Raw genomic sequence first — 14,295 nt, 5'->3', positions numbered from 1 at the left:
GATACTTTGCTTGAGCATATACCACTAGTTTAATAATAAAAGTAGGCCTGAAGACAGACTTCACTTGTTTGACTTCCTGTCTAGAATTCTTTCAGTTTCAATAATTATAGTTTAGCTGAAAAATATTTTCTCATTTCAGTATATCTCAGGGTGAAATGAATTAAGAAATAGTTTTTTTTTTTTTTTTATAGATTTCGTAGTAGTTCTTGTTGAAATGAGTCAAGTTTATGCAAAATAAGATGGCTGTAATTTTCCACCTCTTATTTAGAGAGGCTACAGTGTGGTTTGTTAATTAACTGCTATGTCATTCTTAACCTTTTACAGTTAGTATATAATAGCAGGCTATAATTTCATTTGTTATAGAAATTGGATTTTCACTGTAGTTATATTTCTCCAAAATTTTAAAACGATTATGGTTTAAATTCTGTCCATGAAATTATAATATAGTAAAGCCCAGTCTACAGAAAGTTTAAGTTATCAAGATAAATGCAGTTTCTTAGCTGCTTTCGTGTAGTTTCTGTGAGACTTGCTTTCATAGAAAAGAGCTTCAGAAATGTTTAAAAACCTTATGTCAGCACACTGTATTCATTTTATGTAGTATCATTTAAAAAATCGATAAGTTAATTTGGAAGCATGCATCTTAAATGTGGTTAGCAGTACAAAGGTAGCCCAGTACTTGCTTGTCTGTTTCTTTGGATTTTGGCCAAACCATTCCTTATAATGTTTTTAAGACCTTTCATAGATGGAATCTCTTTTGGTAAGACACTTCTATTTCTTGTTCTTCCCCTCTTTAGCTCTAGGAGCTCTTACTGATTTGTTTCTAACTCCCATCTTTAATTTTTATAGATTTCTGTTGCACTCAAGTAAATTATCCTTTAGTCTTCTGTTCCCACCGTCTTCTGTTTTACATATTTGGCATGTATATATTTGTGGTTTTCTACTCTTATTTCGTAGTTTCATGCATTAGTGTAAGATGTCAGCGTACAGGTTTAATTTTTATGTCTGTATTGGTTAAATCTTTATTATGGGATTAACTATAAGACTAACTTTAGAAGCACCTTACCATAGGGAAAGGATATGGAAAATGTTAGAGAGTAGTGCAGATAATTGGAAGAGACTAATAAGCTTTCTTGTTTGTTTCTGTAACCCCAGCTCCTAAAACAGTGCTAGAGCACATAATAAGTGCTCAGTAAATATTGAATGAATGAATGAATGAATACTACTTTATGAACTAGAATCATTCAACTTTCAAAAGGGATGTCTCATTGAAAACTAAAAACTGGTATGTGATAGGTTAATTATATGGAAAATATTGACAATTATTTCCATTCACTCAGGGCTTTAAAAGAATCAAGTTTGGGCAGTAAAAGTTTAAATTAGATAGGTTTTACATTTGTTCTACCCACTGCCACACACACACATGCACGCACGCACAGACACACACACACATTATTTAATCACCGAATTCAATTAATTCTTCCTTCTTGTCCCCTTTATCAATTCTTTGCCTCTTAATTGTTTCTTTACCTTCAGTTTCCTAATCTTAATTTGCATCTAGAGTTAATTTTCTGAAACAAAGTTGACTGTGCCACCTTCAGTAGCTAACAGGATACACAGACCTTTGCAATGGCATATAAAGTTTACTTCCTGCCACTCCACATATTTCATACCTTCCTTTGCTCTAACTATAACACATTGCTCATTGTTTTCCAAGCATACTGTGTAATGCTACACCTATATAACTTTTTATATGCTGTTCCTTATACCTAGAAAGGCTTCATGTCACCAGCACTTTTTTTAAAGGGAGGTTTCAGCCAGTCATTGACTACTGGATTTTAGGTACTTGCAGTTAAGCCTTTTAAAGCAAGATTAAGCCAGATGACCCCCACCCAGGTATCTGTAAAGAAATAACTGAGTTTTGTTAGGAAAAGACTGTTTTCTTAATACCAAATACTGTTCAGGGCACTGAAGCACCTTCTCTCTTGGAAGGTATACTTATACTGTATACCCTGCTACCAAAACATTTTCTCATTTCTACTGATGTTTTTGGGTAACAGTTAATGGCCTATAGTAATTTCAATTTCTGATTATCAACAGGTAAAAGAACTTAAACATTCAAACAAACTAGAAATAACAGACATCAAACTGGAGGCAGCAAGAGCTAAGAGTGAGCTAGAAAGAGAAAGGAATAAGATTCAAAGTGAACTGAATGGTAATATATGATTTCCCATGCTTTTTACTATTATTTTTACATATAAACTCAAATTATTAAAATAGATCAAACTGAATTTTTATTTTCAGACTGAATTTTAATCTTAGAGCACATATGGATTATTTTTATTTATGTTGAATGTTCATTTTGTGACCTAGCTTTTAAAAAAAATCTTATGTTTATGTCATTTACTTGATTAATACTTAAATGAGACTTTACAAATGGGAATCCATACTTTCTGGGTTTATAATTTTGAATCTATTGAGATCATGTGATTATTAGTCCCAGACCGTTTTGAGTCTAAAGAATGTAAGGAAGATAGGTGGGTTTCAGACCCAATTTCTGTTTTTTATGTAGATAGTAGGCTTGTTATTGAGCCTACTTTAGCCTAGGCTTAAGTTCCACTTTAGTCTTAGAATGCCCTTCTCTTCATGATTCCTCAGAATTATGCTATTTCTGACTTTCCTTTTTTCCCCCCCGCCCCTGACTTTTCTTAAAAGGTGTATAAATAAGCTACCTTTGGCCTGTAACTTTCCTCAAGTGGGTCTTTAGTTGAACTGATGTCTGTAGTTTCAGACAGAGTTTATGATGAATTAGTGTTTTCATCATTTATTTCTATTTGATATCGATTGATGGGTTTCCATAGAGTTAGGGAGTAACGTTTCTTAGGAACTTCAAGAGTTTATGATTTAGTTCTGCATTCTTTTTAAACTTGAGTTAGGTATGAATTTATTTTAGTTATTCCATGTGCAAAATACTTGCCAAATCAATACAAGGAAAATTTGTGAATTCATTGGATAAACTTGAAAGTTTCTAATTTATATTTCTACCAGAAACCTGACAGTTCTGTTAGAATGATAGGTTTTGAAGGTTTCTGTGATTTTTTTATACTACTTCCAGCCAGCTTTATGATGATGCTATCTGTGGGGCTAAGATTACAGAACCCTTTTAGAAGTGAAGTATTATATATCTCTTTTGATATCATCTGGGTTGATGTCCCCAGCTCTCAAGAGTCAAGTGAGTAAATATAGTCTTTTATTAAAGTGTGTGTGAATAGACAGGATGGTTAGCTCTGAGTTTTAGTCTGTTTCATAAGGTTTATCAATAAGGATTTAAAGATCTTCGAGAATATATATCCAGACTCACTTTCTATGCTCTTTGAATTGTCTTAATCAGTTTATGGATGCTTGCTGTTATGACTTTTCATCTTAATAACATTGAATGCAGCATATTTTTTTCCTTCAAAAAATGTTAGGGTTACAGTCAGACAATGAAATTCTCAAGTCAGCTGTTGAACACCACAAAGCACTCCTAGTAGAAAAGGATCGTGAATTAATACGTAAAGTACAAGCTGCCAAGGAAGAAGGTTATCAAAAACTGGTGATATTACAAGATGAAAAGTAAGTACTTAATTACCTTACTTTGTGTTCAGTCTTCTTGTAAATGAAAACATTTTGCTGTCATATCATCGTTATTGTAGTTCTTCTAATATAATTATCATCTGTTGTTTTAGGCTAGAGCTTGAGAACAGATTAGCGGATTTAGAAAAAATGAAAGTGGAACATGATGTCTGCAGACAATCTGAAAAGGATCAGTGTGAAGAGAAATTGCGAGCTTCACAGATGGCAGAAGAGTCGGCCAGAAGGGAACTTCAGAGTATTAGGTTATATATACGTATATATATTTTAAACTTCATTTTGAAATAAATTCAGAGCTCACAAAACATTGTAACAGTCATGCAGAGGATTTCCATATGAATTCATGGAGATCTCCAAAAACGGACATCTTCCATAACCATATTACAATCATCAGAACTAAGATACTAATATCAATATAATCAGGAAACAAAATAAATATTACACTTACTCAGCTTACTCAAATTTTACCAATTATCCCATTGATAGTCTATTTCTGGTCTAAGATCCAATCCAGAATCACACATTACCTTTACTTTTAGAGTGCTAGCCAGTTATTTTGTAGATCACCCCTCAGTTTGAGTTTGTCTTAAATTCTTTGTGATTAAATTCAGGTTGTAACATGTTTAGCGAAAATAATACCAAAGTCAAAGTCTTGTGTCCTCAGTGCATTATATCAGGAGGTATATTATTTGTACCTTACCCTTACCTTACCCTTACCGGTGATGTTAACTTTGATCACTTGGTTAAGGTGATGTCTGCCAGATTTTTCCATTATAAAGTGACTGTTTTTTCCTCTTTGTGATATATAATTATCTTATGGGGAAATATCTTGAGACTATGTAAATTTTCTCATCATACTTCTGCATAATACGTTCTTCCACTAATTTTAGCACCCATTGGCCAAATATGAGACAATTTGAGCAATGAAATAAGTTATAATAAAAGATTACAGTCCATAGGATAAAATAAAAATCTATGGATCCAAATGATATAATGTGTAATTATTTTTAAATTTTTATTTTAGAGAGCACAAGAGGGGAGGGGGGACGGAGAGAGAGAGAGAGAGAGAGAGAGAGAGAGAGAATGAATCCCAAGCAGGTTCCACACTTAGCTCAGAGCCCAACACAGGGCTCGATCCCATGACTGGATCGTGATCCGAGACAAAATCAAGAGCTGGATGCTCAACCAACTGAGCCACCCAGGCACCCCTAATGTGTAATATTTAGAGAGAAGGAAAGCTTTTTTCAGGAGAATTCCAACTAATAAATGTAGAAAGAATAATGGAAATAGGAAAACATCATTTGGCAAACATGACAGTAGCAGTAATAGGTATGGTGTTGCAAATTTTCAAAGGTTTTCAGCATCTCTGGAGATAATCATGATTTTTCCTCTCTTACATTATTAATATTGTGTATTAATGGATTTTGTAATCTTGAAACAACCTTAACTTCTGAAATAAGTATCTGTTTATTCCATAGAAAACAACTTGTTAAGGCTCTCTTTCTCTATTGGGATCAGTTTTAATCATCTGTGTTTCATAAGAAATTATTTATTTCATCTTTGTTTGCAGATTTATCTTCATAGAGATCTGCAATATCATTTTTATTTTTTAATTTGTTTCAATGCACCTTCCCTTGACCATTTCTTATTTTGTATTTGTCCTTTTTTCTCCCCTCTTTGTTTATCAAGTCAGCTATTGCTTTGTTGATTTTATTCTTTTTACTGTGATAAAATATACATAACAGAATTCACTATTTTAGTCATTTTTAAGCATACAGTTCGGTATTTTTTTAAACTAGGAATTTGATTTATGGAGTCAACTGTTTTTCTATTTCCTACCTCATTAATTTCTGCTTCTTGATTCTGTGTGTGGTTTTTTTTGCCATAAAGTTTTTATAGTTGTATTAGTGTTTAATGTACATAAAATAAAATTCACCCATTTAAAAAATGTACAGCTTGATGCCTTTTGGTAATTGTGTAAAGTTATGTAATCACCACAGTAAAAACATAGAACACTTCCATCACCCTTAAAGTTTCCCCATGTCTCTTTTCAGTTGACCTCTCCCCTGATCCCCAGCTTTAGACACCCCCTGGTTTATCCATGTTATTGCATATGGCAATAGTTGATCACTTTGTATTGCTGATTGGTATTCCATTGTATGGATGTAATGTGATTTGCTTTTTCTTTTTCCTTTTGATGGACAGACATTTGGATTGTTACTAGTTTGGGGCTGTTATGAACAATGCTACTACGAACATTCATGTACAAATCTTTGGGCATATGTTTGTCTCTTGGTTAAATATCTGGGAATGACTTTTCTGAGTGGTGACACATGGCAATGCTGTTTTATAACATATAGCAATACTGTTGTACAAAGTAGTTACGCTATTTTTCATTTCTAGTAACAACGTATGAGAGTTCCCCTATGACAGTTCCATTTGTTTAACACATCTTGACTGACACTTGTTAATCCTTTTAATTTAACTCTAGAGGATGTGTACTAATATATCACTGTGGTCTTAATTTGATTTTCCTAGATGGCTGGAGATGTTTATTTAGCATCTTGTAATGTGGATTTTTGATGTGTCTGTTCAGATATTTTGCCCATTTTTAAAATTGGGGAGTTATCTTCATATCGACTTATAACAGCTCTTTATTTGGCATACAAGTACTTTGTCAGATTCATGTTTGACAGATGTTTTCTCCCAGTCTGTGGCTTGCTTTGCTTATTTTAATTGTGTCTACTGAAAACAGATTTTTTTTTTATTTTGATGAAGTCCATTTTATCATTTTTTTCTTGTTTGTGTTTTTTGTGTGCTCTGTTTGTTTAAGAAAGAAGGCTTTGCAGGGGCTCCTGGGTGGCTCAGTAGGTTGAGCGTCCAACTTCGGCTCAGGTCATGGTCTCGTGGTCTGTGAGTTCGAGCCCTGTGTTGGGCTCTGTGCTGACAGCTCAGAGCCTGGAGCCGGCTTCGGATTCTGTGTCTTCCTCTCTCTCTGCCCCTTCCCTGCTCATGCTCTGTCTCTCTGTCAAAAATAAACATTAAAAAAAAATTAAAAAGAAACAAAGAAAGCTTTGCATAATCTTGTGTCATAAAGATTTCTCTTATGTTTTCTTCTAAAAGATTAATATTTTGTTTCTTACATTTAGGTTTTCTGGTCCAATTCGTGTTAATTTTTCTGTAGTGTGAGGTGATGGTTGACGTTCATTTTTAACTTCCACTTGTTCCAGCATCATTTGTTGAGGACTGTCTTTTGTTCCATTGAATTCTTTTGGTACCTTTGTTGAAAATCAGTTGACCATATAAATGTGTCTGTTTCTGGACTCTTATTTACATTGGTCTGTTTGTCCATCTTGACAGGAATATCACACTGTCTTGACTACTGTGGCTGTATCACAAGTGTGATTCAGGTAGTGCAAGTCCTCTGTACCTTGGTCTTTTTTGTCAAGATTGTTTGGCTCTTCTAAGTCCTTTGCCTTTCCATATAAACTTTAAAATCAGCCTGTCACCTTTTTCAAAAAGACTTGTTAGGATTTTGATTGGGATTACATAAATCTGTAGCTCAGTTTGAGGAGAGTTGTTGTGTCAACAATATTGAGTCTATCCAGTCCATTAATATGGCCTATATTCTCATTTAATTATATCATCTTTAAGTTTTGTCATCAGAGTTTTATAGTTTTCATTGAATATGTCATGCTTGTGTTACATTTTATTTCTTAGCATTTTTATGTGATTATAAATAGGAGTTTTTTTTTTTAATTTCACTTTCTAATTGCTCGTTGCTGGCATATAGAAATATAGTTAGTGGACTTTTATGTGTTGACCTTGAATTCTGTGACCTTACTAAAGTCATATGTTTTCTACTAGCTGTTTTGTAGATGTTTAGAGTTTTCTAAGATCATGTTGTATACCTTATGCTTTCTTTTAGTTTACTTTGTTCATTTTTTTGTTAAATTTTGAGTTTGGAATTTAACTCAACAAGTGTTTGTTCTTTCATTAAAAAAAATTTTTTTTTAATGTTTTGTTTATTTTTGAGAGAGAGAGAGAGAGAGACAGAGCACGAGCACAGGAGGGGCAAAGAAAGAGGGAGACACAGAATCCGAAGCAGGCTTCAGGCTCTCAGCTGTCAGCACAGAGCCCAACGCAGGGCTTGAACTCACAAACTGTGAGATCATTACCTGAGCCAAAGTCGGACGCTTAACTGACTGAGCCACCCAGGCGCCCCTCGTTCTTTCATTTTTATTGGTGAAGTTTCTCACGTGAGCTTTTTCTTATCCCTGCTTTAAAAATATTCTGTAGATTATGACATGTAGTGTTTTAATTATCATTAACTTTTTAGAATTTCTAATTCAATTTGCATTTTCCTTTTCACCCCAAAATTAATAGATGTATTAATAGAAGGTGGAATTGTTTAATATGAGGTAAAATTAATAGTTTGCTAGGGCTGTCATAGTAAAATACCACAGATAGGATGGTTTCAACGATAGAAGTTTGGACTTTAGACTCTAGAAGTTTGGACTCTAGATGGTTGAGATCTCAAGGTGTTAGCAGATTTGGTTTTTCCTGAGGCCTCTTTTGTTGGTTTATAGATGGTTACTTTCTTGCTCTGTCCTTACAAGGCCTTTCCTCTGTGTGCATATGTCTCTAGTACCTCTCCCTCTTCTTAGGAGGACACCAGTCATAGGGATTAGGACCCACCCAGATAACCTCATTTAACTCTAGATACCTCTTTAAAGGTCCTGTCTCCAAATACAATCACATTCTAAAGTATTGCATCTGAGACTTCAACAGAACGAATTTTGGGGAGACACAGTTCAGTCCGTAGCAAGGTTTTTGAATTTCCAGGTGGGAGGGCTTTTTGCTTATTTACTTTGTTAATTTCTAGTTTTACTGCATTGAAATCAGAGAGTACTGTTTCTATTATTTCTACTTTATGAAATGCTGTAATGTTTTCATTGTGACCTAATGTATCAAGGCCAGGGCTAGGGTTAAGCAAGTGAGACACCTACGGCGAAAAAGTTAAGGAGACAATTTTACATGTCAACACTAAACATGTAGGAGCTCTAAAGTGAGTCTTTTTAAAATTTACACTTCACTTTGCACCTGTAATACATCATCAGTTTTTGTTACTCGTTACATAAGGACTAGAAAGGAACGTGTTCAATTATAAGAGTAAGTCTCCTGTTATTTGTATGTATCTGTCTGTGACTCCTTGCATTTCTTGTAGTTTTCTTCAAAAAGATGATTGCTGTATTATTTGGTATATAGATTATTATAACAGTTACATCTTAGTTGTAATGGTGGTTTATAGCATTTAAAAGTGCTTCTCTTTTTGTCGTTTCATGTCATTTGTTTGAATTCCACATTGATGTCATTACTCCTGTTTTTTCCTTCCTTCCTTTCTCTCTTTCTTTCTTTCTTTCTTTCTCTCTCTCTCTCTCTCTCTGTCTTTCTTTCTCTCTTTCTCTCTGTCTCTCCCCCTGTCTCCCTCTCTTCCCCCCTCCCCCTCCCTCTTCCTCCCTCCCTCTCTTTCTTTGTTTCTTTCTTTTTTCCGTCTAGAGTTTATTTTTAAGTAATCTTTACACCCACCACGGGGCACAAACCTACAACCATGAGATTGATTTGCGTGTGCTACCAACCAGCCAGCCAGGCGCCCTTCATTACTCCTATTTTCTTATTTCCATTTGCCTGATAATGCCTTTATTCACCCCCTTATTTTTAGTCTTTCTGAATCATTTCATTTTTTTAAATGTGTCTTGTATGTGTAGCATATAGTTGGGTCTTGCTGTGGAGCCAAATTAGAGATCATTTTATTTTAACATATGAATTAAGTTCATTTAAATGCACGGAGCCCATGCTCACAGCAAAGACTTTCAGGCAGGGGCATGAATGTTCCCTTGCTGGGATTTAGAATTATTTTCATCTTTTTGCTTAAAAATGTTTTGAAGTTTGGGCACTTTCTGTCTTCCAGTTATGGAAAGGATGTGGTTTTGTGTGGCTTTATTTGCTGTTTTTGCTTTTTTGTATTATTTTGCAGGACGTATGGATAGCACAGAACTAGATATCTGCTGTTATCTTCAGCTACCTGGAAGTCCCTATATCTGCTTTTTAAATTTCTAAAATCTTAAATGACTTCATAATTATAGATTAAAGTTGAGAGGTTTTTAAAAATCATGTTCATTAAGGTGTAGGTTATGTTTCAGGACAAGGGTTTTTGTTTTTTTTTTTTATTAAAATAAATTAAAATTTAAATTCCAGTATAGTTAACATACAGTGTTATATTATTCTCATTACTCAGGAAAGAATTACCTCAGGTAGAAATATATGTATTATTTACTCATGTCAGGTTTTATGAATGATTAATTTAAATGTTGGCTGTAATAATTCTAGAATCATAAATCTGTAATGGATTTCGAGAGCCAATTTTGTCCTATGCTTTGCTTTTAGGTGAGTACATTATTTTTTTAACTGTTCTAGACAGGTAAGGTGTTTTTTGGTTGGTTATCTCCTTGACAATCTCTAGAAAGGAGAGAGACACTCTCCCTAGGAAAACGCCACCCTAATGTTATCCCTTTATGGTCCCACCATTTAACCACTTAGGGTCTTTTCTGTGAGAATTGAAGCCTGTTTCTCCTGGTTTGGCTTCTATTGACATAGTGATAAATGTCAAGCAAACTTGTGTTACTTGCAGACACTAATGAATTTGGCCCTTAGGTTTTTTTTTTTTTCTTTTTTTCCTATATAAAACAGCATTCATTTCTTTAGCTTTTCTTTAATAGAAATCATTTTCTGTCCCATTAGTCACTTTGATAATTTTTTTAAATTTCCCTTCAGTTTCTCCAGTTCATTTATAATGTGTAATTGACCCCAACTTATTTTAAAATAGGGACATAATCAACATAAAATATAGCAGGAGTAATTTGCGAAATTTACATGACTTTTTTTAATGGTCTACAATTGTGTTTTTCCTATGGCAATTCTGATTTATAAATGTCTGGCTACATAAACCAGGTCTATTTTGGTCATTCGTTAAATAATCATAATCTCATTTTGTCTTAGAATTTGTGATAGGTCGCAAATTAAAAAATTTAAGTGTTCATTTATTTTTGAAAGACTTAGAATGCGAGTTGGGGAGGGGGAGAGAGGGAGGGGCAGACAGAGGATCTGAAGTCCGCTGTGTGCTGACAGTAAAGAACCTGATGCAGAGAGGGCTCAAACCCACTAACCACAAAATCATGACCTGAGCCCTAATCAGATGCTTAACCAACTGAGCCAACCAGTTGCCCCCAAAATTAAATTCTTTACTTATAGAGAGAAAGGTCTTGCTAATGAACTGAAAAGTCTAAATCCTGTAAAGCAGAAGTATCCATCTATTAACAAATAACAAATATCTGTTCTGATTAGGATTAATCACCGCTTTGGCAGATGCTTTAAGTTATTAATTACATACTAGTCTCTTATCCTATTTAAAGTGGTTTCTTCACTAGACTAACAAAATTATTATTCTAATGGTATTCTATATTTTAGAAGGTTACCCCACCCCACAATGAGTTTGCAAAATTTGTAACGTTACCTGTAAATGAAAACATGTAAACATTATTTAAAATTTTTAAATATTTTTAAAAGGATTTTAAATAAGATAGTATCTAGTCAACTCTTAATTCTGAAGCATGTAATTCCAACTAACTCAGGTGAAGAAAGGGTCATTTTTAGTGGACATAAATTGTGGAAAGGACAGGGTTTGTACTAGCCTCATGAACACCTGGATCTAGAAACTTAAATGTGACCAGATGACTTCTTCCCTACTTTCATCTCCCTCCTCTTCTAACTCTTAAGTTTCTCTCTTAACTGCTGTCTGTGTGAAGTCAAGACTTTATTTTTGAGATTAAAGAAGATAGGGTTTTTACTTGATGATTTTAAGTTAGAAAAATCAAGAAGAGAGGTTGGGCCTGGTTCACTTACCTATCCCTGAGCCCATCACTGTGGCCAGGGGGATAAGGTACTCTGACTCAGCCCAAGTTTTATGCCTATTTCAAAGTGGCGGTTGTGGAAGGGTATGTGCAGTTTGTTATTACAAGTGAGGGGGAGGTGTGTTGGGGAAATAGCAGCAATCACTAGCTCAAGGAAAGGGAATTTGATCATTTAGGATTATCCTGTAGTGAATCCCTTATCTTTTACATTGCTTAAAGCCAGAGCTCTATTTTACATTTGTGGCTTTCTCATTTTTTCAGAAATATTAAAGAAAAAAAAAAGCTACCCGGTTACTTTATATACCTTCTTTCTGTATATAGTCTATCTTTAGGTGAATTATCTGTTGTGTATCATCTTAGTGGGGAGCAGGGGACTTATACTTGGCCAGTTGAACAAGTTCTGTTCCAAGATATGAACTGCAAAGTAAGTGATAGAAGAATATGTGGCAACATTTTTTTTTTTTAATTTTTTTTTTCAACGTTTTTTATTTATTTTGGGACAGAGAGAGACAGAGCATGAACGGGGGAGGGGCAGAGAGAGAGGGAGACACAGAATCGGAAACAGGCTCCAGGCTCCGAGCCATCAGCCCAGAGCCTGACGCGGGGCTCGAACTCACGGACCGCGAGATCGTGACCTGGCTGAAGTCGGGCGCTTAACCGACTGCGCCACCCAGGCGCCCCAATGTGGCAACATTTGATGGGCCAGACAGTTTGTCCTTGCTGGTGATTCTCATCAATTATTTTAGCCTGGTTCCGGTTCTCTAGTTTCCTGTTGGTTCAGTGAGTTTCATATCTTTCCAGGAAAGTCTCTTTTTGCTAATAATGGCCAGAGTCAGTTTCCATTGCTCTCAAGCAATAACCTTGTTTTCATTGGGTTTGCATAAGAACTGCTTTCCTCAGGAAACTTGTTCTGGAATCTTTGACAAATAGAGAAATCACAAATACAACTTTTCTTGCTTGCCTGATCTGTTGCTTTCCCTTGATAATAGAGGCTGACATCAAATGAAGCCTAGAAGTTAGACTAGACCTTTTGTGCCTAATATGATATTACTAGTCACATATAGCTATTTAAATCTAATTTTAAATTAGTTTAAATTATGGACATCTGGGTGGCTCAGTCGGTTTAGTGTCTGACTCTTGATTTTGACTTAGGTCATGATCTCATGGTTTGGGAGTTTAAGCTCCACATTGGGTTGCGCCGACAGTGTATTCTCTGTCTCTCTCCCTCCCACTCTCTCCCTCTGCCCCTCTCCCACTCTCTCTCTTTCTCTAAAATAAGTGAACATGTAAAAAATAAAAGTAAAAAAATTAATAATTTAGTTCTTCAGTTGTACTTTTTGAAATATGCAATAGCCACATGTAACTAGTGGCTATCATATTGGATGGTACAAATTATAGAACATTTCCATCATTAAAAAAATCAGATAGTGCCATTGGACTGTAAATTCCTTAAGGATAGGGATTCTGTCTTTGTTATTCTCTGGTGTATCTACAACACTTAGGACTAGGCTTAGCATTTGTAGGTACTCAGTAAATATTTGTTGAATGTTGAAATGACACACATGAGCTGCCTGCCGCAGAAAACCTAGGCAATAATCATCATAATTAGCTACTTGTTCTTGGAAGAGAATTTGGAATGACTCCATCTCACTGTTATTCTTATTGTTTCTGTTTCAACTTTTCTACAGCTCCGTTCTCTGTTGTACTTTGGCCCTGTGGTCTGTCTACAATTTCTGCTTCCATTATTTCCATAATTACATTAAAAATATAAAGTACTTGATCTCATAGTTGCTCATTCAACAACGTATTCATCCTTCATTTTTTGATTTCTCCTCATGACCAATCCATTAAATCTCTCCTTTCAATAATTTTTGCTGTAGCCTCTGAAATCTATCCCATTACCTATATACATATATATGTATATATATGTATATATATTGCAGTCTCCTTATTTTATTTTAGTTTTTATTTATTTTTGAAGGAGAGAAAGAGCATGAGCAGAGGAAGAGCAGAGAGAGAGGGAAACAGAATCCAAAGCAGGCTTCAGGCTCTGAGCTGTCAGCAGGAGCCTGACGCAGGGCTCGAACTCACAAACTGTGAGATCATGACTTGAGCCAAAGTCGGACACCCAACTGACTAAGCCACACAGGCGCCCCACAGTCTCCACATTTTAAAAAAATATGCCCTCACTGAAACCTGACCTTGTCCTGGCAACCCTTTTAAGTGGAATTACTCTTCCCTTCGTCTGTCCTGCAACTAGGGAACAAGAAGGAAAATCCATATTTGTGAACCCACTTTTGCTTCCAGACAATTGTTTGATGAACTGGGTTAAAATGGTTTTGCTTTTGGTCTTCACTGCGTCCATCTTATCCCTATTTATTTCTCAGTGACCAACCTATAAGATGTTCCCCAACAGTCAATGAAGAGCTTGACTTCTGTCTAGCTCAATTTGTTACTATTTTCTATCCTGTCATTGTTCTTTGTGACGACACCATTCATATTGTTGATCCACCTTAGCCTTATAATTTATCTTAACTCTTATATTCTTTATCTTTATTCAACTTTAGCAGCCCCTACACTTAGCCATTTCTTGGACCTTGTCATCCCTTTGAACTGATATTTCAAATACCTATTTTTTTCCTCTTATCTACTTCAATCTTACTGAAGGCATTAAAATTTGATAGTCAAACTGATA

The 14,295-nt window shown here is 35.0% G+C and overlaps 1 protein-coding gene across 1 annotated transcript in view; it reads left to right on the top strand.

Annotated features, from left to right (window-relative positions):
* Positions 1-14,295, top strand: part of CEP83 (centrosomal protein 83) — a 124,266-nt gene that overhangs the window by 82,764 nt on the left and 27,207 nt on the right. The window contains exons 8-10 of the mRNA XM_047065966.1: positions 2,098-2,212; positions 3,468-3,612; positions 3,726-3,875. Coding sequence (XP_046921922.1) covers positions 2,098-2,212; positions 3,468-3,612; positions 3,726-3,875 — 410 coding nt within the window. The remainder of the gene's footprint in view (positions 1-2,097; positions 2,213-3,467; positions 3,613-3,725; positions 3,876-14,295) is intronic.

The sequence above is a fragment of the Lynx rufus genome, unplaced genomic scaffold, assembly GCF_022079265.1.
Source record: "Lynx rufus isolate CCGP_SWC_20201006 ecotype Redwood Valley unplaced genomic scaffold, mLynRuf1.p SCAF_7, whole genome shotgun sequence".
NCBI classification, from domain to species: domain Eukaryota; kingdom Metazoa; phylum Chordata; class Mammalia; order Carnivora; family Felidae; genus Lynx; species Lynx rufus.
Note: the sequence above shows the minus strand (reverse complement) of the source record. Positions and strands in the feature narration are given on the sequence as shown.